This window comes from Emys orbicularis, chromosome 3 (genome assembly GCF_028017835.1).
Source record: "Emys orbicularis isolate rEmyOrb1 chromosome 3, rEmyOrb1.hap1, whole genome shotgun sequence".
NCBI classification, from domain to species: Eukaryota; Metazoa; Chordata; order Testudines; family Emydidae; genus Emys; species Emys orbicularis.
The window spans coordinates 153,862,492-153,883,361 of NC_088685.1; the positions used below are offsets into that span (position 1 = coordinate 153,862,492).

Sequence of the window (20,870 nt, forward strand, 5' to 3'; positions counted from 1 at the left end):
CTTTCTGGAACTAAAGAGAAAGGAACAAAGTAGGTCAGAGGGATCATAAGAGCAGTTAACAAATGATGAAGCATTACTGCATTTCAGATCTTAATTGATTTGTTCTGCTGTACTCTGAACAATTGTCAAGCAGAGAACCATGGAGAAAGGGGGAAGTGGCATAGAGAGATAAAACCATCAGTATGTCTTATGGATTCAGTCTATCTCCTGCTCCAATTACTAATAATTATACCAAGAGAAGGGTTCAGTTAATCACAAGCAAGAAAAATCAAGCATCATCCACTCAGAAACATTGAAGTCCACATTGGTGATAGGAAGGGCCAGACTTTAAAATCTCTTGCATGCATCCTGAAAATTCCATTTTGTAGATATAATTACCTCTTTGTTATGCAAATAGCAGCATGCATATATTTTGTTGGCACAAATTAGACTGCTGTTTTGATATGCTGACACAATATTTGTCTAATCACTTCACTTCATTTACAGATAGGTTTCTCATTTTAATAAATATTTATCTAAGCAGTGGTCTCAAAGTGACACTAATAGAAAGTCAAAGAGCAGCAATACAGTACTTTAATACCTTCTCAATTACTCCATTTACCAAATGCCCACATAAGCCATTTTCTTGCCCTTGTATATTCTTCTGCCAGGAACATTACACTTTAAGTAACACCAATTTACAATTAATTTTTCATCACTATTAAATATAACAGCTTAATTCCATAATGCCTGTATTATTTGTATTTAATTTTGATTTTCACATGGGGATGGAGAAAACATATAGCTGTGTAGTATATATTTCTTTAAATCAGCTTCAGGGACATAGAACTATAAAGTTTAGTAAAGTAAATCCAATAACTCATATATACTGTATGTTCATAAATCAAACGTTCCTCAAGCACAAAAATGAAAATTGGAATAATAATAATAATAATTAATAATTAATTTAGTATTGAATGAAAAAATCTATAAAATGGTACTAAGCAATAAGTCCACTTTTCTCCCCCTCCCGATATAGACTATCAAACCAGTGGATATTGCTACGGTTCGGAAACTTGCAAAACCCCCTCATCTAATCATGAGGATTATGGATTGCTGTTTGTTACTGTTCCAAAAGAAAATAGACTCAGTTACACAGGATCCAGAAAAGCCTTGCTGCAAACCATCCTGGGGAGAGTCACTAAAAGTAAGTAGAATTTCCAGGCAGCAAGTCTTGAACATTTTCTAAAACAATAAAAAAAAATGAACATCAGTGAATTATGGTGCTAAATCCTTGTTCAAAATAGGGACATACATCCTTAAAACATGAACGCAAACATATGCTTTTAGAGCAGCATAAATATGCAAAGAAAATCTGCTTGATAACACAAATTATGCTATGTCCTTAGTGATAAGTGTGTTGCTTAAACTTTTGGTGAACAGACACATAAATGGCTGTGTTCAATCCTTCAGAGTAAAACTGCAAGAAAGAATGAGTGAGGAAATGAAGTATCTCTGTAGCTCTAATTTTGTCTGACATTGAATCAGTTAGTTAATTTTATTGGGAACTGTAGGTGCTTAGCACCTCTGAAAATCAGGGTATTTTTATTTAGGGCTTGTCTACAGACAAAAGTTGAACTGCTTTAGATGTACAGGTATAGTTAAACAGGTACAGCCCTCCTAAAGTGAATACAGTTATAGATGCAGTTATACTGGAATAAACATGTGTATACTGGTATAGTTTATTCCCACATGGAAAGAAGCTATAGCAATATAAGAAACCTTTATGTTAGTATAACTGTGTTCACATTATGAGTTTTATCGGTACAACTATTTTGGTTAAAAAAATTAATAAAAACCTAACTAACATAGTCAGATCAGTACAAAAACTTTGCGTTGACCAGGCCTAAGGTACCTACATTTGAAATGTTGGCCAATACTCTTGTCCTGAAAGTCTTACAATATAAAATAGGAATGAAAACAGAACAGGGAGGAGTTTAAACTGGTGTAAACCAGTGTAGCTCTATTGACTTCCATGGAGCTATGCCAATTTATACCAGATGAAGATTAGGTTTACTAGAAGAACTACACATCACAAAGCATGGGGGAGGGACTGGACAGTATAGTTGACCTTATGGTTGAGTCATGGAACTGGGAGCTGAGAGATCTGAACTCTGCTCCTACTTATTGAATACATTGGACCAACAGGTTTTTTCATTGATGTTTGAACATGCTAGTCATGAGCTTCAAAGATACTGTCTCCTTGTCCAGCTGCACTCCTTCTCAGACTGACTTCTATGCTTTCTTCAGTTTATCTTTTGCCTTGGTGCCTCCTGAAGAAGTCAATCATTTCAATAAGCAAACAGTAACATAGATAATAGAATCATAGAAATGTAGGGCTGGAAGGGACCTCAAGTCCATCCTCCCCAGGTTGAGGCAGGATTAAGTATACTTAAACCATCCCTGAAAGGTGTTTGTCTAACCTGTTCTTAAAAACTTCCAAAGATGGAAATTCCACATCCTCTTTTAGGTAACCTGTTGCAGTGCTTAACTATCCTTATAGTTAGAAAGTTTTTCCTAATATCTAACCTGAACCTCCCTTGCTGTAAACTTACCCTCAGTGTACATGGAGAACAATTGATCACCATCTCCTTATAGCAACCTTTTACATATTTGAAGACTGTTGTTATGTCCTGGCTCAGCCTTTTCTTCTCTAGACTAAACATGTCTTTCCTACGGTTTTCCAAACTTCTTATCACTTTTGTTGATCTCCTTTGGACTCTCTTCAATTTTTTCAAATCTCTCTTAAAGTGTTGTGCACAAAACTGGACATATTCCAGCTCAGTCCTTACCAGTGCTGAGTAGAACAGAACAGTTACCTCTCATGTCTTACATATGACATTCCTGCTAATAAATACTAGAATGATATTTGCCTCACACTGCATCCTCATATTCATTTTGTGATCTACTATAATTCCTAAATCCTTTTCTGCACTACTGCTGCCTAACCAGTTATTTGATTTTTCCTTCCTAAGTGTAGTATTTTGTAGTTGTTTTTATTGAATTTCATCCTACTTATTTCAGACCAATTCCCTAATTTATCAAGATCATTTGGAATTCTAATGGCTGTGCCCAGATTCTTTCAGTGGTAGACTCATGATGCTAAAATTGTGATGCGTCCAACTCATCCTTGGTCTCTCTCAAGGCTGACAAGAAGCTCCCTTCCCTTTTAAGGCAGGCATAATGGTCTCTTACAGCAAAGTCCATGACAGTGGCACCAGACTGGGAGCCCTGGCTCCCCTTTGTCTTGGGCTTTAGCTACTGAGTTCATTGCCTTCTGCCCAGCTCATGATTTGGCCATCATTAGGAGCCCAGGTTTCTGTTCCCTCTTCTCTCAGGGCAGGTACCACTTCTGGCAACTTCTCCTGAGCCTTGTTTAAGTGTCCCCATTCTCCTGCACAGCATCAAACCTCGTTCCTTACTCACGAGTAATGCCACCCACCTGTGGAATTCAAAGGTGGTACAGTGTTGTTGCTGGAGGTTCCTGGACTAAGCCCCATCCTTCATCTCAGTCCACCAGAATTTTCTGCCTCTGGCAGTTGACCAAATTCAAAATTCAGATTCTCATGATCATTTTAATACTTTAAATTGATAATACATTTTAATACTTTAAATTATATTAGTTTTCATGCAGTAGTGACTTCGTTTTAGCAACTAGTTCTTCTGTTCCTCTCTCAAGGTGAGGAATTGCAGAGTATTGAGGCTCTAACCATCTGGTTTCTCTGTTACAGCACCTTTCAAGCAGGGTCCTTCTGCGCTACCCCTCCATTGCTTGCAGGGAAGCCCTGCAAGTATCAAGCCAAGTCCAATAGGTGGAATAGGTGTCTTTTAAAGAACTTCAGAGTGTGAGGTGTGCCCTGCTACCTTAAGCCACCAATCCTTGCTCTTCCAGGGCATGAGACTTGATAGCAAGAGCTATGTCCTGTTACCATAAGATGCTGACCCTTGCACTGTCAGAGCATGGGGCATTGAATTAGACAGGTATATAGTGACTCAGCTCAAAAGCAGTGCCTCCATCATGGGAAGACTGTGATTTCCAGACCTTCTACAACTATTACAAGGAGCCTGTCTCTCCCCATAACCACAGATTTACTGATCCAGAAGAATGGTCAGATTTCCCACCCAGACCCACAATATCTTCACATGACAATATGAGCCATAGGGATCTGACAGACCAGGAAATGTCCTTCTAAATGCCAGAAACAGTCAACACACAGATGCTATGAGCTTAAATGGAAAAAAAATTCGGTCTGGGCAAATAATATGTATGCAGTGTTGTTGTAGCTGTGTTGGTTCCAGGTACCATAGATCCAGCATCAGTTTCCATCCATTCTATATTGGAGTACCCGCTTTATTTAAAATCCATAGGACTGTCTATATCATTTGTAAAAGTGCACTTAGCAGCTACTTCTGTGTTCTAGGTACTGATAACAAGACTATATTTACCCATAACAGACTTAAGAGATTCGTGAAGATGCTAATGAATGTGTACCCTCCAGTTGAAGAACCAACCAATCAACCAACATGGGATCTCAACCTTATACTTACTAAGATCATGAAATTCCTTTCAGAACATTGGGAGAATGTTCCTTATTTCACCTTTCAGTGAAGAACACTTTAATTGTAGCCATTACATCTTTCATAAGAGCGAACGAGCTACAAGCTCTTACAGATGATCCACCATCTACAGTCTTCCACATGGATAAAGTGGTCCTATGCCCACACCCTAAATTTATTCCCAAGCAGAATTCCATCTCAACCGGTCCATTAATTTGTCAGCATTTTTCTACAGACTCATTCAAGTGAGACAAAGTTACACTCTTAGATGCCAAGAGAGCTTTAGCTTTCTATTTAAATTGGTGCCTGGAATTTAGGAAATCATCAAGATGCTTTATCTCTTATGGGGATAATAATAAAGGACAATCAGTTACATCACAGTGTCTGTCTAAGTGGGTTAGGCTTTGTATAGAGGAAAGTTAGAAACAAAGCTCAGTTCTTGCTTTTACAAAACACTACTCCCTAAATCTATCATCCAGATTGGCTCTCTGTTTAGTAAGGCACTGTTACAGTAGTTGCTTAGCTAGACTCAGGGTCCCACTATCTGGAGACAGGAGTACTGCTTATCACACTATTCCAAGAATGGGAATGTGCAGAGACATTGAGGAAGAAATGACTGTTACTCACCATTAATCAGAGTTCTTCAAGATGGATTCTGCACATTGACACTCTCTGCCCTCCTTGCCTTCTTTCTTAGAGTCCTGTTTGTAACTGTGGACCTGAGGAGGCAGTGGAAGGAATGGAGATGGCCAGGGCACTTCAGCTCCTTTTATTGCCTCTCCCTCAGAACATTCATAGAAACGTAGGATTGGAAGGGACCTTCTGGGTGATTGAGTCCAGCCCCAAGCTTTCATAAGCAATCACATCATATAATCATGTTCATAAACTTATCAAGCTCCATCTTAAAACTAGTTATTTTGTTCAGGAAGAATGAGGAGATGGACAGCTGGAGCGCACAAGCAGTCCAACAGGCACTACTATGAAAAGGTTCTATTGTCCAAGCTGCACCACCAGTACATTCCTAGAGTGTGAATGTGCAGAGGTCATCTTAAAGAACTCTGGTTATAGGTGAATAACCTTAATTTCTTCAAGAATTACTTCTGTGCATTCACATTTTGCACCAACCTTCTCCTGTACCTTGGAGTTCTTCATACAGACAAGTCTCAGTGATTCAAGAGAAGGAGTTGAGATGGTTGAGGCACTGCACTTACTTAAATAGATGTGGGTACCAATGGCTCACTACCATGAAGGATCACTCATGCACCTCCCAAAAGCCACGTTTTTGAAGAGAGCCGTGTGAGCTCATCACCAGGGGCCACCATGACAGAAGCTGGATTGCATAGAGGTGACTCTTGAGGAACAGTTATTGGAAAGTGGCCTCTCTTAATTTTAAAACAGTTGAAAGACTAGTTAAATAAAATTGTAGGAGGAGTTAGTACAATAAAGTTTCTCCCCTTCATATTAACTGTAACAGATTGCTCCTTCTGTACTTTAGGGTCATTTTCTAACAATTACTCAATCATGAAAGATTGAACTTTGGAATATAAAATATCAAATAATTACTAAAGCTGATTTTTGTTTTGTTTTTGCAGCTTATGAGTGGTCCATTCCTGCAGAGTCTCCAACAATTTGCTAAGGATAGTATCAATGAAGAAACAGTAGAATTACTACAGCCTTATTTTAACATGGAGGACTATACTTTTGAGAATGGTAAAAAAGTCTGTGGTAATGTGGCAGGACTCCTGTCTTGGACACAAGCCATGGCAACATTTTATGGTATTAACAGAGAAGTTTTACCTCTTAAGGTAAAATATAATCTTTGTTTTTTATACTTGTAATTAGTGAATTAAAATACATATACTGTTTTATTTTGTAGCAGAAATATACTATCAGGGTTGGCCCATAAAAATGGCATATCAAGAGTTGTTATGAATAAGAAAAAAACCTTCAAAATTGGCTGAAAATAGTCATGTGATGAATAAATGGATTTTCACTGTTCCTCCATCAAAGACCCAGAGTAATCTTAACCTCCCTCGTGAAATTGTATCTGCTGCATGCCAGGGAGGTCTCTGAAATGTTAAAAACCTCTAAGATCCCACAAGGTCCTAGAGCCCAGGCTCCAGCATGAGCCCGGGAAGTCTACACAGCAATGGAACAGCCCCACAGCCTGAGGCTAGGTCTACACTACAGCGGGGGGTCGACCTAAGATACGCAACTTCAGCTACGTGAATAGCGTAGCTGAAGTTGCGTATTTTAGGTCGACTTACCTGGCTGTGAGGATGGCGGCAAGTCGACCGCTGCCGCGCCGCCGTCGACTCCGCTGCCGCCTCTTGCCGCGGTGGATTTCCGGAGTCGACGGCAGAGCGATTAGGGATCGATTTTATCACGTCTTCACTAGACGCGATAAGTCGATCCCCAATAGATCGATTGCTACCCGCCGATCCGGCGGATAGTGAAGACGTGCCCTAAGACCCATGAGCCTGAGTCAGCTGGCAGGGGCCAGCTGCAGGTTTTGCTTTGCTGGGTAGACATACCCTGTGAATCTTGGGACTGCTGGATTTTCAAAAGAAATTGTCTCTTTTCTCCATGTTTCCTTCAAAATAGGAGGAAGGCTTTTTCTTGTTTGTTTCTTAATTTAATTTGACATAATTTAGTAGTGAGTAGCCAATTTTGTTATTTTAGACATCTTAATTTCTTCAAACCTATTTGTCTTCAGACCATTATAATTGAACGTGATAAGAAATCAGGATTTAAAAGGTGCATTTTATGCATACAAAAATTTCCCTAACAAAGAACACAATTTGTGTTTGGGATGCCATGACACTCCCATAGTGGTTGATTTCCTTTGGCTTTGAGGGCATTGAGAGAAAAATTTCAAAATCTTCTTTATGAAAGTTACTTTAGGCATGACACTTGTGTGAGCGATTTTCCTTATTCTTGTTTTAGTCATGGATTCAAGATTTTCTTCAAAAACATCTGAAAAAGGAAAAGAAGTCATTTGATTCATATCACATTTTTGGCAGAGAGAACAGAGCCCTTGTCAGTGTCAGTTGCAATCCTGAACTAATATGCTACTTCAGGATGATCCTTTCCTTGATCAATGGCCTTGATATTTAGCATCAGTTTGCTGAATCAGTTCTATCTCTTTTGCATAATAGGGTTCTCATTTGACTTCCCGAATGGCATAATGTTTGGTCTAGCTTACAGAGCAAAATCATTAGTAACCTTGATCCAATCCAGGTTTCCAGTCAGTCTGATCCCTAGAAGCCTCTTTCATTGCTGTAACCAGTGGCACACAGTATCAAGCACTTCTGCTCCAAAAGCTTTAATATTAAGTACCACCTCAGTAAATTAAATTAAAGTTGCCTGTTTTTTCTATGTTCCAGCTATAATACTAGAGCCAGAAACCCACAAGAGGATCTTCCACCTGAATACTTTAAAAATAGAGACACAAGACAATAATTGTAATCAGGCAAAATGGGGGAAAGAAGGTTCAAAAACGAAGGGAAGTTGTTCTCCCTCCAAACAAAATTAGATACAGGTTTTCCTTTTAGTCTTCTGCATGGAAGGCATCATAGGTTTTGAATGGAAACTGCTGTATAAAGCTAACATGATATATAAAAAAATGTACGGAAATCTGTTACATTATAGGAACTAATGTGTGTGCCTACAGCCAACACAGCAGTAGCCCTATGAGTGAAAGGTATAGCTCCCTCACTGAAGGCTGCTTGGGTCAAGGTAAAACAGCCAGAAAGAGTTAAGGGCTACCTGCCTGTCATATATCTCAGCAGGGAATTTAAGGAAAGAGTGTTCTTTTTTCCAGGGGTTGAGATAGGCAAGGGGAAAGCTTCTGGTGCTGCAGCCCTTGTTGGTCAGAGGAGTTACTTTATTTTGATGTTACTCTTGAGTTTTGTGTTTGAAAAATCAATTGTACCCTGAGGCAAGAACCTGAAATGGACTTGGGTGTGAGACTGGTTCCTTTCTGTGCCAGTAAGATAGCCTACCAGCTTACAGGTCTTCTTTCCCAAAAATTCCATAGAATGTAATATAGATGGAAATCTGCACAGTGATTTCAAAACTTCAGCAGTAATCCTGTAGTCATTGATAGAAATATCAAACCTGGCAAGAGCAACAGTATATTGCAGGCTGATAATCTAAAGAAAAATGACCAAAAAGTTTCCCTGTCATTAGTAAAAATATCTACTTGGCTGCAATTGAGTGGCTTATTGGCCTACGGCTATGATTCTCAAGAAGTGTCAGGTTATGATCCTGGACAAATCTCCTAAACTCATGATTAGCTGCCATTGCAGAACACATGAATTATATAAATAAAATAAAACAGAGAGCTGAACAACAAAGCCCCAAGGGATGTTCTCTTTTCCAGGAGCCTGATTGTAATGCTCTTTTCAACATGCCTCTGTCTTGCTCAGTAAGGCATCTGACATCTTCCCAGACCAGAATATTATTTTAAAATTGGCACCCTGGAGCAGGAAGCCAATTTCTTACATTATTATGCTAATATAAAAATCATAAATACAGATTTAGAAGTATGGATTTAAGTGACATGGTTTGGAAAAGGAAATAATTTAAAATACATATTTCATGGTGTTTATTTAAGAATTATATTGTGGTTCACAGATTTGTATTTCTGTCCCTGTTGACTAACAATGGAGCAGATTTAAAATAACAGATTTTTTGTTGTATGCCATTATTGTCTAACTATGCTTTATTCTTAGTCTAATTTAGCAAAACAAGAAGGACGTTTGAAAGTAGCTAATGCAGAGTTAGCCACGGCTCAGGCATTATTAGATGAGAAACAAGCTGAACTGGATAAAGTGCAGGCAAAATTTGATGCAGCAATGAAGGAGAAAATGGTGAGATAAAAATATTTTATGAATATAAAAATGGTTTGCACACTGAAACTTTAAAGAGTTATATAGTTTGTGTTTACTGGTTCAATCTGTTCAGAATACAATGAAAGATAAATTAGAGAATAATGTGCAATTACTACAAATGAGCTCCATTTAACCCCTCTTCTTTATGATGCAATGGCTCAGGGAGTACTTGCCCTTTATAGAAAAGTGATTTTTAATGCAACAGCATTTTGCTTATCTTAGTTTAATTCTGAAGGTTTTAAAACTTAGCTAGGAAAATTGTTTATTTTAAAAGCCACTTGTGTGAAACATGGGGACCAGGAACCAAGCTGCACATCCATTCAGGGCCTAGTGCTTTTTGAAGCTCCAGTAGGGGTCTCACATCTCGACTTCCTCAGTTTTCCTTTAAAAAATTTTTTGGGGTCTCTCCATGCATAGGGCTAGTATTCAATAACAGGTAAGTATTCTTGATAAAAAATAGTTTATAAATTTTGTAAATATAGTAAAGGTCTTTGAATAATAGAATTTGAAAGTTTAATGAGACAGGAAAACTTGTCCAATTTTAGGACCTGTTGAATGATGCAGATGTGTGCAGGAGAAAGATGCAAGCAGCCTCTGCACTTATAGATGGATTGAGTGGTGAGAAAGTTAGATGGACTCAGCAAAGTAAGGAGTTCAAAACTCAGATTAACAGGTATAGTATTTGTTAGACAAAAGAGCAAGATGTCTATAAAATACAAAGACACTATTTGGCAATAAAATACCCTTCCATAGGTAATTTACAGTGCACAAACTTTGTTATAGTCTGTATTTTGCATGGAATTCGAGAAAAATCATAACAAATGATACCAACATATCTAGAAAATAGAAGTTTCCTCCCACAGAAAATTCCAGGTGTTTGGGTGTTTTCATTCTGAATTAGAGCAAAATCTCAAGCTTTGGAATGTCCCATGAAAGGGAATATTCTGTTTCAGGAATGTATTAATGCCGCTGCCCATCTCAGTCTCCCTGTCCCCCAGTGCTGCTCTTTCCTCCTATGTCATAAGATGGGAGGAAGAAGGAGGAAAAACCCTTGGGCTGACAAGGGGGTGGGAGGGAAACTCCTAGGTTAATGATGGAAGAGGATGGGGGTGGAGGGAAACCCCCCACATCAGGGGTCGGCAGCCTTTCAGAAGTGTGTGCCGAGTCTTCATTTATTCACTCTAATTTAAGGTTTTGCGTGCCAGTAATACATTTAACGTTTTTAGAAGGTCTCTTTCTATAAGTCTATAATATATAACTAAACTATTGTTGTATGTAAAGTAAATAAGGTTTTTAAAATGTTTAAGAAGCTTCATTTAAAATTAAATTAAAATGCAGAGCCCCTGGACAGGTGGCCAGGACCCGGGCAGTGTGAGTGCCACTGAAAATCAGCTCGCGTGCCACCTTCAGCACGTGTGCCATAGGTTGCCTATCCCTGCCCCACATTGATGATAGGAATGTGAGGCAGGGCGGGAATGGAGGAGGGAAACCCGTGGCTGGTGTCAAGGTAAACTCCTGGGCTACAGACCAGTGGCTCTCAACCTTTCCAGACTACTGGACCCCTTTCAGGAATCTGATTTGTCTTGCGTACCCCCAAGTTACACCTCACTTAAAAACAACTTGCTTAAAAAATCAGACATAAAAATACAAAAGTGTCACAGCACACTATTACTGAAAAATTGCTTAATTTCTCATTTTTACCATATAGTTATAAAATAAATCCTCTGGAATATACCAATAAATATTGTACTTACATTTCAGTGTATAGTATATAGAGCAGTATAAACAAGTCATTGTCCGTATGAAATTTTAGTTTGCACTGACTGAACTAGTGCTTTATATGTAGCCTGTTGTAAAACTAGGCAAATATCTAGATGAGTTGATGTACCCCCTGGAAAGCGTCTGCGTACCCACAGGGGTACATGTACCCCTGGTTGAGAACCACTGCTCTAGACAGGGGGCTGCCCAGAAAGCCTCCTTGTAGGGAAGCCTGGGAGCAAGGCAGCTTGGCAGCCTGTGAACCAAACAGCCCAGGGAGGCTGGAAGTTTAGTGGACTGAAATAGTAAATGACCATGCAATTAAATATTGTATCATAATGTTGTCTGCATAGGCAACCTTAATTCTGGCATGTCTTAACCTTAATGTACTTTTAAAGTAGTTTTTTTTGGATGTAATTTATGTATAGGATACCAAGATACAACAGCAATAGGTACATTAGAAAAGCTTAGATAGATTTAAAATAAATGTGGTGGAGACTTGTTTGTAACGGGAAGAGGCCAAGAGAGTGCATGCTAGAACTTTATTGAAATTAAAATTCTCACTGTCTTTCTGGTCAGTACACCTCGTCAGGCACAGGCATCCAAAGGATATGAATCTATGGAGAAAATTATTTCTTACGGAAGTAAAAATGTAGTCAAATAACTACACAGGATTAAAACTGTTAATGAGTAGCAATAGGCTTATCCCATTTATTTGATATGATCATTCGATTGAGTAATGAAAATGTAATTCTTGTTTATGACATTATCCTTCCTTTCTCTGTCATGTTATTTTACATAAAAACAATTGTAGATAGTTCACAACTAGTTCAGATATTTATGTACAGTATATACTCTGTCTTAGAGTAAATTTTCGAGTTTTTCGGTTGTTTGTTGAACTTTGCTGTTTTGGGGTCTCATTGGACCTTACCTTAAAGTGGTGGTTTCATCTCTGAAAATAGGATATAAGAAGTGTTCCTTTTGTGCGGCTGTGTTCCTTGCTGTAGATGGGCATGAAAAGTGCCTATTATGCATTGAGAAGAGGCTCTCGGCTAAAAGTTTTGAAGTATGCCGCTGCACAGCTTCTTTCCTCATTCATCACTAATGTGTAGTGCCTCCCATCTGTGGAATTCAGAGGTGGTCCAATATTGTTGCTGGTGACCCCAGGATTAAACCACCAGATTTCCTGCCTCTCACAGAAGAACAAATTGACAGTTCTTTTTCTCCCATTTTGTTTTATATTTTAAATGTTTATTTGTTTCATGCAGTGCTGACTTCACCTTCAATCTTTATTAGATACATGGTTTCCCATAGACATCTCCTTTGAGGACATCATACGAATTAAATGAGGACTTTTGATGAAAAGCAAATGATAAATATAAAGAGATTACATGAGTTTTGGGAGTCTCAGATTGGTGCAGCAGTAGCTCCAACCATGAAAAATGTAGTCACATCTTCATATTCCCACTTATGGGTATTGCACAGTCTAGTGGTGCCTAATGGTAGAACCTTTTCCATGTGGTGTCCATTACAGTGCTGTCATACCCCACTCTCCCCTCTCCACTCAGCACCTCTAAACATTCTGAGGGCGAGGCTATATAAGGGGATGCAGCACCTTCTACCACTTCAGTTCCTTCCAACTGCTTGCCTAAATGGAAGTGAACCGCTCTGGTCCATTTGGATCAGTGTTTTTTTTCCTTCCATCATAGGGTTGTACTTTAGTGATGAGTATAGGTTGTTAGATCAGTTCCAGGTTATGGAAGAACCAAAGAATGTGAAGCTGGGATTCCAGAGGTATGCTTCATACCCTCCTGTCTTCCTGGCATCTGATGTCCACATTAGGTGACTCAAGTGCTTGGGAGAGGACCACTCTTTTGTGGGTGTTCCATCTGCTGGACATTTATGCCCAAAGCTCAGTAGGCAGGGCAGAACAGATTACAGGTGCTCCTTAAGGAAGTTCTTGAAGCTAAACCCTTTGGATCTGGGCAGTCAATGGATCCAAGGTCTAAGAGGCCAGTTTCGGCTCCTGTGACTTCTTCAGTATGTCAAAGCAGTTTAAGGGTTCCAGGAAATCGGAACCGTTGTCAAGTCCAGCTGCAGTTCCCACTGTTCCAGCAGTCAGGCCTTTGAAGCTGCCTTTGTTGGAACCAAGGGCCACATTGTCAGCTCTGGCTGTCTCGGTTCCAAAGAAGAAGTCTAGGGAAAAGACAACCACTGTTAGCAGTGCCAGATCCCACATGTCAGATTTATCAGTTCCATCCAATTCTGACAACCTTACAGTCACAAAATCAAGGTTGGTTCTGGTCTCAGTTTCAGGAGCCAATAAGATGGATTTGGTTATTTATTTGGATCCTGTGCCACCCAAAGTCTTTGGCTCTGGACATAATCCTTGCTCTGGTTCTGGGTCCATCTTCTGGTTCTGAAGAAGACTTTTACTTTTGTAGCTGATGTGCATTGTTCAGCTTCTGGGCATTCCTTAGATCTGATTGAGAATCAGAGAGTCTTGATAAACAGATATGCTTTGCCAGTTCTGAGTTTGGCATCTCCTTCGCCTGAGAAAAGAAGATCAGAAGAGATAGTTAGCCTTTCTCCTGGTTTGCCTGTACCTCCTCCTCCTAAGACTCCTATAGGTTCTCCATGAAGAGTTTTCTCTCAGTTTGTTTCTGCCCTCCCTCTGGATCTGTTGTCTCTGGTGCATTTCATCGTGGATCTGAGGCCAGATCTGTACCTAGAAGAGGACAGAGATAGAATAAAAGATCTGTTTCCTCCTGGTTCAGCCCTTCTTTTGATCCTGGTCCTGCAGGTTTGTTCCCAAATCCCAGTTGCTGGGAAGACTGGCAGTACTGGGTTCCATGATCTTATTAGAGGTCATCACAGGAGTTTTTCATATGTCTTCTGTATGGATGGAGAGGTGATGTTTCATCTGTAAAGGATCCAGTAGTGGCAAAGTCCTACATCCGATTCCACCAGCTACAGCTGCATCTCAGATAATGGTGCCTGATACTCTGTCTGAAGAAGAGGATGAGAAGATAGCGCCTCTTTTTTCAAATAGGAGTATGCTGATGCAGACTATAATCCCGATTTGTCACCAAATGAGCATGTTAGAGTGGCTTCTGCCTCCTCCCGTTCTGGGAACACTCTGCAGATTCATGATTTAGTGGATTATATGGTGTCCACTTTGGATATGCATTCAGAGCCTGGAGGAGACATCTCATTTGGTATTTGACATTCTTTGGGGCTACTTCCAAAAATATGATGTCCTTACCAATCCTTGATAGCTTGCTCCAGCCTGCTAAGACTGTTTCATCCACTCCTGCCTCTTATCAGCCTATAGCCGAGAAGGCAGACAAATTATTTTAGATACTCTCTGGGGGGTTTTCATATGTTCATATGCACCCTACACCTGATTCACTGGTACTGACTGCTGCCAACAGCAGATCAGGATCTGGACAGGCACATTCTTCCCCTGCAGACAGAGAGGGGAAGATTGATTACATAGGTAGAAAGGTGGTTTTCTTCTTCCTCTCTTGAGATTTGATGTGAGAATTGAGAGTCAAGAACCAATCAGCAAGGCCCTTCCTTTGTCTGCTTGGAGACAAGCTAGCCCATTTATCAGCCAAATGAAGGCTTTTACCTTGGACAAATGGGTCCTAGAAATTATACAAAATGGCTATGCCATTCAGTTTGAGAAGCTACCTCGTTGGTGCAGAATGTACTGCCTAATTCTAGAAAGCTGTCTACCAGGTGGTACAATTTGAAATGGACCAGATTTATGGCTTGCAAAAGGGGAAAATCTGATTCTCCTGTTTCAGTTCCATACCTTGCATTTTAGAATATTTAATACACTTAAAAATTGAGGAATTATCTAACTCCTCTTTGAAAGTTCATTTGGAAGCTATCTCTGCTTGCCATTTTTTAGTTGATGGCAAAATGCTGTTTGTGCATAATACAGATAAGAAGTTTATGAAAGGGCTATCTAATATGTATCCCTGTGGCTGGTTTTTATCTTGTTGACCCCTTGAGTCGGGGGGGGGGGGCGAGAGGTAACCCCGCTTCTCTACGCCTATGCCTGTATTTACAGACACCCCTGGTAGTCAGCACAGTGTGGCCCAATGGCCAGGGTCTGTATATTGCCTCCCCCTGAGTGGCATAATGCAGCCTAGCAGCCGGAGTCCATGCAATTTGCCCCTAGGGCAGTGCGGCCCAATGTCCAGAGTCCGCCTAATTCCCCCTCCCTTAGTGGGATAGCACGGCCTAACGGCCGGAGTCCACACTGCCCCCTTTGGAGGCAAACCAGGGGATCAGGTAACTGGGGGCCATCGCAAGGGGGCGGCAGTCCCTGGTAGGGGCGCCTGGGCCCACCTGACTCCACCAGGCCCTGACCCAGGGCCCTGCCAGTGGCGGAGCGGTCCGCCACGGGGTCAGCGGGGAATCCTCCTGAAACACGCTGACTTCATCATGGTGGGAGGTACCACTCCCCTACCTTCCCTGGGTCACTTTCTACAGGTTCTCTGGCAGCAGTAGTCCATATGGCGTTGGGGTCTCCAGGTTCCCCAGCACCAGACACTCCCTGGGGTTCCAATAGCTGCAGGCCTCTGATCCAGGTTTCTGGCTCTTCAGCTCCAGGCTCGTCAGCACCCGACACTCCCTAGAATTCTGTTAGCAACAGGCCTCTGGTCCAGGTAAGGGCTGTAGCATCTCCCAGATTGAAGCCTCTGCTGAGCGTCCTTCCTCCTCAGCAGCCAGCCCTGACTGAGTAGCTCTGCAGGCTTTTATACCTGACTTCCAGTTGGAGCATGCCCAGCAGAGCCTCACAATCCCCGTCACAATCCCCCTTTGAGAAATCCTGTCCCTCCTTGAGATCTTAATTTGGTTTAGGTGCACTTTTGAAGCCACCTTTTGAACCTTTGGCTGAGAGTTCTTTATATTATTTATCTCTTATGATGACATTCATTATTGCCATAACTTCAGCCAGAAATGTGACTGAAAAAGAGGTTACCTACTAGTAACTAGGAGTCCGGTGACGCCTTAAAGACTAACAAAATAACTCAGTGGTTTGAGCATTGGCCTGCTAAACCCAGGGTTGTGAGCTCAATCCTTGAGGGGGCCATTTAGGGATCTGGGGCAAAAATCCGTCTGGGGATTGGTCCTGCTTTGAGCAGGGGGTTGGACTAGATGATCTCCTGAGGTCCCTTCCATCCCTGATATTCTATGATTTGGGTATAAGCTTTCATGGGTAAAAAACTCACTTCTTCAGATGCATGGAGTGAAAGTTACAGATGCAGGCATTATATAATGACACATGAAGAGAAGGGAGTACCTCACAAGTGGAGAACCATTGTTGACAGGGCCAATTCAATCAGGGTGGATGTAGTCCACTCCCAATAATAGATGAGGAGGTGTCAATTCCAGGAGAGGCAAAGCTGCTTCTGTAATGAGCCAGCCACTCCCAGTCCCTATTCAAGCCCAAATTGATGGTGTTAAATTTGCAAATGAATTTTAGTTCTGCTGTTTCTCTTTGAAGTCTGTTTCTGAAGTTTTTTTGTTCAAGAATAGTGACTTTTAAATCTGTTATAGAATATCCAGGGAGGTTGAAGTGTTCACCTACTGGCTTTTGTATGTTACCATTCCTGATGTCCAATTTGTGTCCATTTATTCTTTTATGTAGGGACCATATATATATGGCAGAGGGGTATTGCCGGCACATGATGGCATATATAACAGTAGTAGACGTGCAGATGAATGAGCCCTTGATTGTGTGGCTGATGTGGTTGGGTCCTCTGATGGTGTTGCCAGAGTAGAGATGGGGACAGAGTAGGCAATGAGGGTTGCTACAGGGATTGGTTCCTGGGTTGGTGTTTCTGTGGTGTGGTGTGTAGTTGCTGGTGAGTATTTGCTTCAAGATGGGGGGTTGTCTGATAAAGTGGGTTTTAGCCATGAAAGCTTATGCCCAAATAAATCTGTTAGTCTTTAAGGTGCCACCGGACTCCCTGTTGTTTTTGTGGATACAGACGAACATGTCTACCCCCTGATACTTGACTACTAATAACTGTTGATCTTTGAGAGTCCCCTGTGTGCATTCACACTACCCATCTGCCTTCTTTTCTGCCTCAGAATTTATTAATATATTAGAATTCTGTGGTCAAGTTTGAAGGAACTGAGATGGTCAGGGGGTGAACTCACATATAGTGTAGAATGATGATGCCACTCTCACGCAAGACTGCTTGTGCACCCTCCAATGGATATGTATTTTCAAAGCAATTCCTCAGCTCAGTACCAGGGGAACCATGTCCCAAAAGTGTGAATGCACAGAGGTAGTTCTCAAAGAACAAATTCCTGGTAAGTAACTTTTTTTGATATATGCATTTCAAAATTTGGTGGTTTAACTGCATGATATACAAATGGTACATTGTCTCATAATTGTGGTTTTATCCCTTTTCTAGACTTGTGGGAGATGTTTTACTCTGCACAGGGTTCCTTTCATACTGTGGCCCTTTTAATCAGATCTTCAGGAACCTTTTGCTTAAAGATTTATGGGAAGTAGAGCTGAGAGTTCGGAAAATCCCTTTTACTGAAAACTTGAACCTGATTTCAATGTTGGTGGATCAACCAACGGTAAGCTTTGTACACCGTTGATTTATTGTGAGTTTAATTTTAATTTCATATTCATAATGTTCAGTATGTTATTGCTAGTTAGCATTATCTTGATTCATTTTTTTCTTTTTTTGAGAAAATGTTATGAACAATATTGTTATCAGTATATAAGAACTGAATGAGCATATAGGTATCACTAAACCTTTTTTTTAAATATTCTTAGAGCTCAGACACCAACACTACTATAAAAATAAGATTATTCTCAGAACTTACATGCAAATGGACACATAGTTTAACATTTTTCTTTGGCATTTTTATGTTCAGTATTGTTACAAATAATTCTTAATGTTGGAGAAAGTGTAGTTAGGACAGAAGTGTTTCTCTGTTATTGCTCATCAATATGGTACAACTAGCATCTAGGCTGGACCTAATAAAGGTTACCCAAGCTCAATTAGAGGGAACCCCAAAGGTGAGACTGGAAACTCCTGTGAAGAGGAGCTCCTAGGAGAGGCCTGAGAAGGAAGCCTAGAGGATGAGCTCTTTGGGGAACCTACCACAATGGAGAGCCTGTAAGAGGTGGTTCTAGGAAGGGGAGCTTCCTAGATGGAGGGCTGCAGTCAGCGGGCATCCAAGAGGGCCTGGTTTCAGCCAGCGGTCTCCCAGACACTGGCCAGAAGCCCAACCTGCTAAGGATCACCTGCTGTCCCTGGAGAAGAGTTGCAGTGGATTGACCTCCCCTGAATCCAGAGAAGGATCTTATTCCAGTAGAGGCAAGAAGCCTAACACCAGGGGCAAAGACTGGAATGGAGAGAACCCCTGGGGAGGAGCCCAGATAGAGACAAATACTTGACTCATGTGGGGGATAGATACACTAATAATGACCCAGTCACCCCGGTGAAATGTTGGGGTGAAAGTTTTGTTTATGGGCTGCATTGGCTTTTCTGTTAATAAATTAGATGCTCCACAAGAATGTGCTCTTTAGAATCTAACATTCTGTTTGGACTTGTTGGTACCCTGGGTGAAATAAATATCAAGTAAGGGCTGATTTGCAACATATGCCTGCCTGCAAATGGGCATGCCAGGGCAGCCTGGAATGATGACAGCCTGAGAGACCAATTAGCCTGCCTTTTCACATTTGGAAGGTGGGCCAGGACTAATTAGAAATAAAGCCCAGGTGGGGGAGAGCAGGGCTTGTTTCCATCAAGAGCTGGGTGAGCCCAGTTGGGAGGAGGAAACCCAGATGAGAGAGGGTGCGCAGTTCCTTCTCTCTCTGAGAAGCAGCCTGAAGGAAGGTTGAAAAGGAGAAAGGGGAAGAGACCAGAGAGGCCTCTAGCTCAGAGCTGGAGAAGCCTAACTGGGGTCTCCTGAACTTATGAGTAAGGAGAAGAGTCGGCCAGCCCCTGGATTGTGGGTAGGATTAAAGCACAGAAGGACAGTCTACCATAGCAGATTTACACCTGATGAGGTGGCTGTCAGCTTGGCTGAAGGCTTGTTTTTTGTACACATTTTTTTAGTACTTTGGAAAAGGACTCTGAGGCCCGAAAAGGGGCAGGACTCTATAAAGTGTTCTAACCAGAGGGCTACAACACATCTATGGCCGGAATAGGACTAAGGACAGTGAGGGGAAACTGAAGCAAAAGTTGTTGCAGTGCCACAGCTAACCAGCAGTGGATATGTTGGAGCATCAACTTTGCCACAGTCCCATATCATTCTGATGTGAATAATTCACAGCAGAAATATCATTGTATTTACAGTATTATGTTTTATTGGTAACTTTTGGTCATGACCACATTGTCTGGGTGTGGCTTTCTGATCCCAAATCTATATTTAATACTGGCAATAACATGTCTGTGATCAAATATTACAAAAAAAAGTCAACACACTGTCATTTTTGATTTACAGTAGAACCTCAGAGTTACAAACGCCTTGGGAATGGAGGTTGTTCATAACTCTGAAATGTTCATAACTGTGAACAAAACGTTATTGTTGTTCTTTCAAAAGTTTACAACTGAACATTGACTTAATACTGATTTTAAACTTTACTATGCAAAGAAAACTGCTGCTTTCCCAGGGCCAAATTTCCAATTAGGCACAGTAGGCACATGCCTAGGGATGCCGGCATTCTAGGGGCGTCTAAAAGTTAAAAGTGGGTTAAAAGTTTCATTTTGTATGGAAAACATGAAGGTCAGCTGTAGGCAGCGGGAACGCTGAAGATGCTGTGCCTAGGGGCATATAAGGTGTAAATCTGGCCCTGTGTTTTCCCTTTATTTTTTAGTAGTTTATATTTTTAACACAGTAGTTTACTGTATTTGCTGCCTTTTTTTTTTTTTTTTTTTTGGTCTTTGTTGCTGCTTGATGGTGTACTTCTGGTTCCAAATGAGGTGTGCGGTTGACTGGTCAGTTCGTAACTTTGGTGTTTGTAACTCTGAGGTTCTACTGTACTAGAATTTTCATTACAGGTGCAACATAATTTCATAAGAAAGAGGTTGCATAGTTGTAGTCAGTTTGTGCAAGTCAAATTTGTATAATGTTTTTATAATTATTAATGATTTTCACTTAATTCGGTGCACAAAAATACAGTTTAAAAATTAGCTAAAAAGGTATTTGGGGAGAAAAACTGTGTAAGAGCCCAGTCTTTAAGGTGGAGGAGAGATTATTGCTTATAGTAGTGTGATTGTCTCTGCCCATGCTGGGAATCCATTACTGTTGGGCTTCAAAGTGACCCATGTCCATTATTCTTGGCCACAGGTAAAGCGATATCATGTGAAGTCCTTAAAGGACGGATGCAAAGGATTTCCTGTGAAAATGTCCTCATGCCCACTGTGCCTTGAAAACTCATTTTTTTACATTTAAAGAGCATAATTAAATGTGAAAAATGGTAGCTAATGTGCAAAGTTTCCCAACTTGCATGTGCTGATGCTGGTTTGCACATTGAAATGTATATTTTTGTCAGCACTATAGGCATTTCTGCAGGCTAACCCATTATCCCCATATTTGTACATTTGGCCCAAAGTTTCAGAATTATTA

The 20,870-nt window shown here is 40.8% G+C and overlaps 1 protein-coding gene across 1 annotated transcript in view; it reads left to right on the top strand.

Moving 5' to 3' along the window:
• The window catches only part of DNAH8 (dynein axonemal heavy chain 8), a 536,895-nt gene that overhangs the window by 440,886 nt on the left and 75,139 nt on the right, over positions 1–20,870 (top strand). Inside the window, exons 69-73 of the mRNA XM_065401473.1 lie at positions 1,019–1,186; positions 6,189–6,401; positions 9,333–9,470; positions 10,037–10,164; positions 17,693–17,864. Of these exons, the coding sequence (XP_065257545.1) occupies positions 1,019–1,186; positions 6,189–6,401; positions 9,333–9,470; positions 10,037–10,164; positions 17,693–17,864 (819 nt within the window). The remainder of the gene's footprint in view (positions 1–1,018; positions 1,187–6,188; positions 6,402–9,332; positions 9,471–10,036; positions 10,165–17,692; positions 17,865–20,870) is intronic.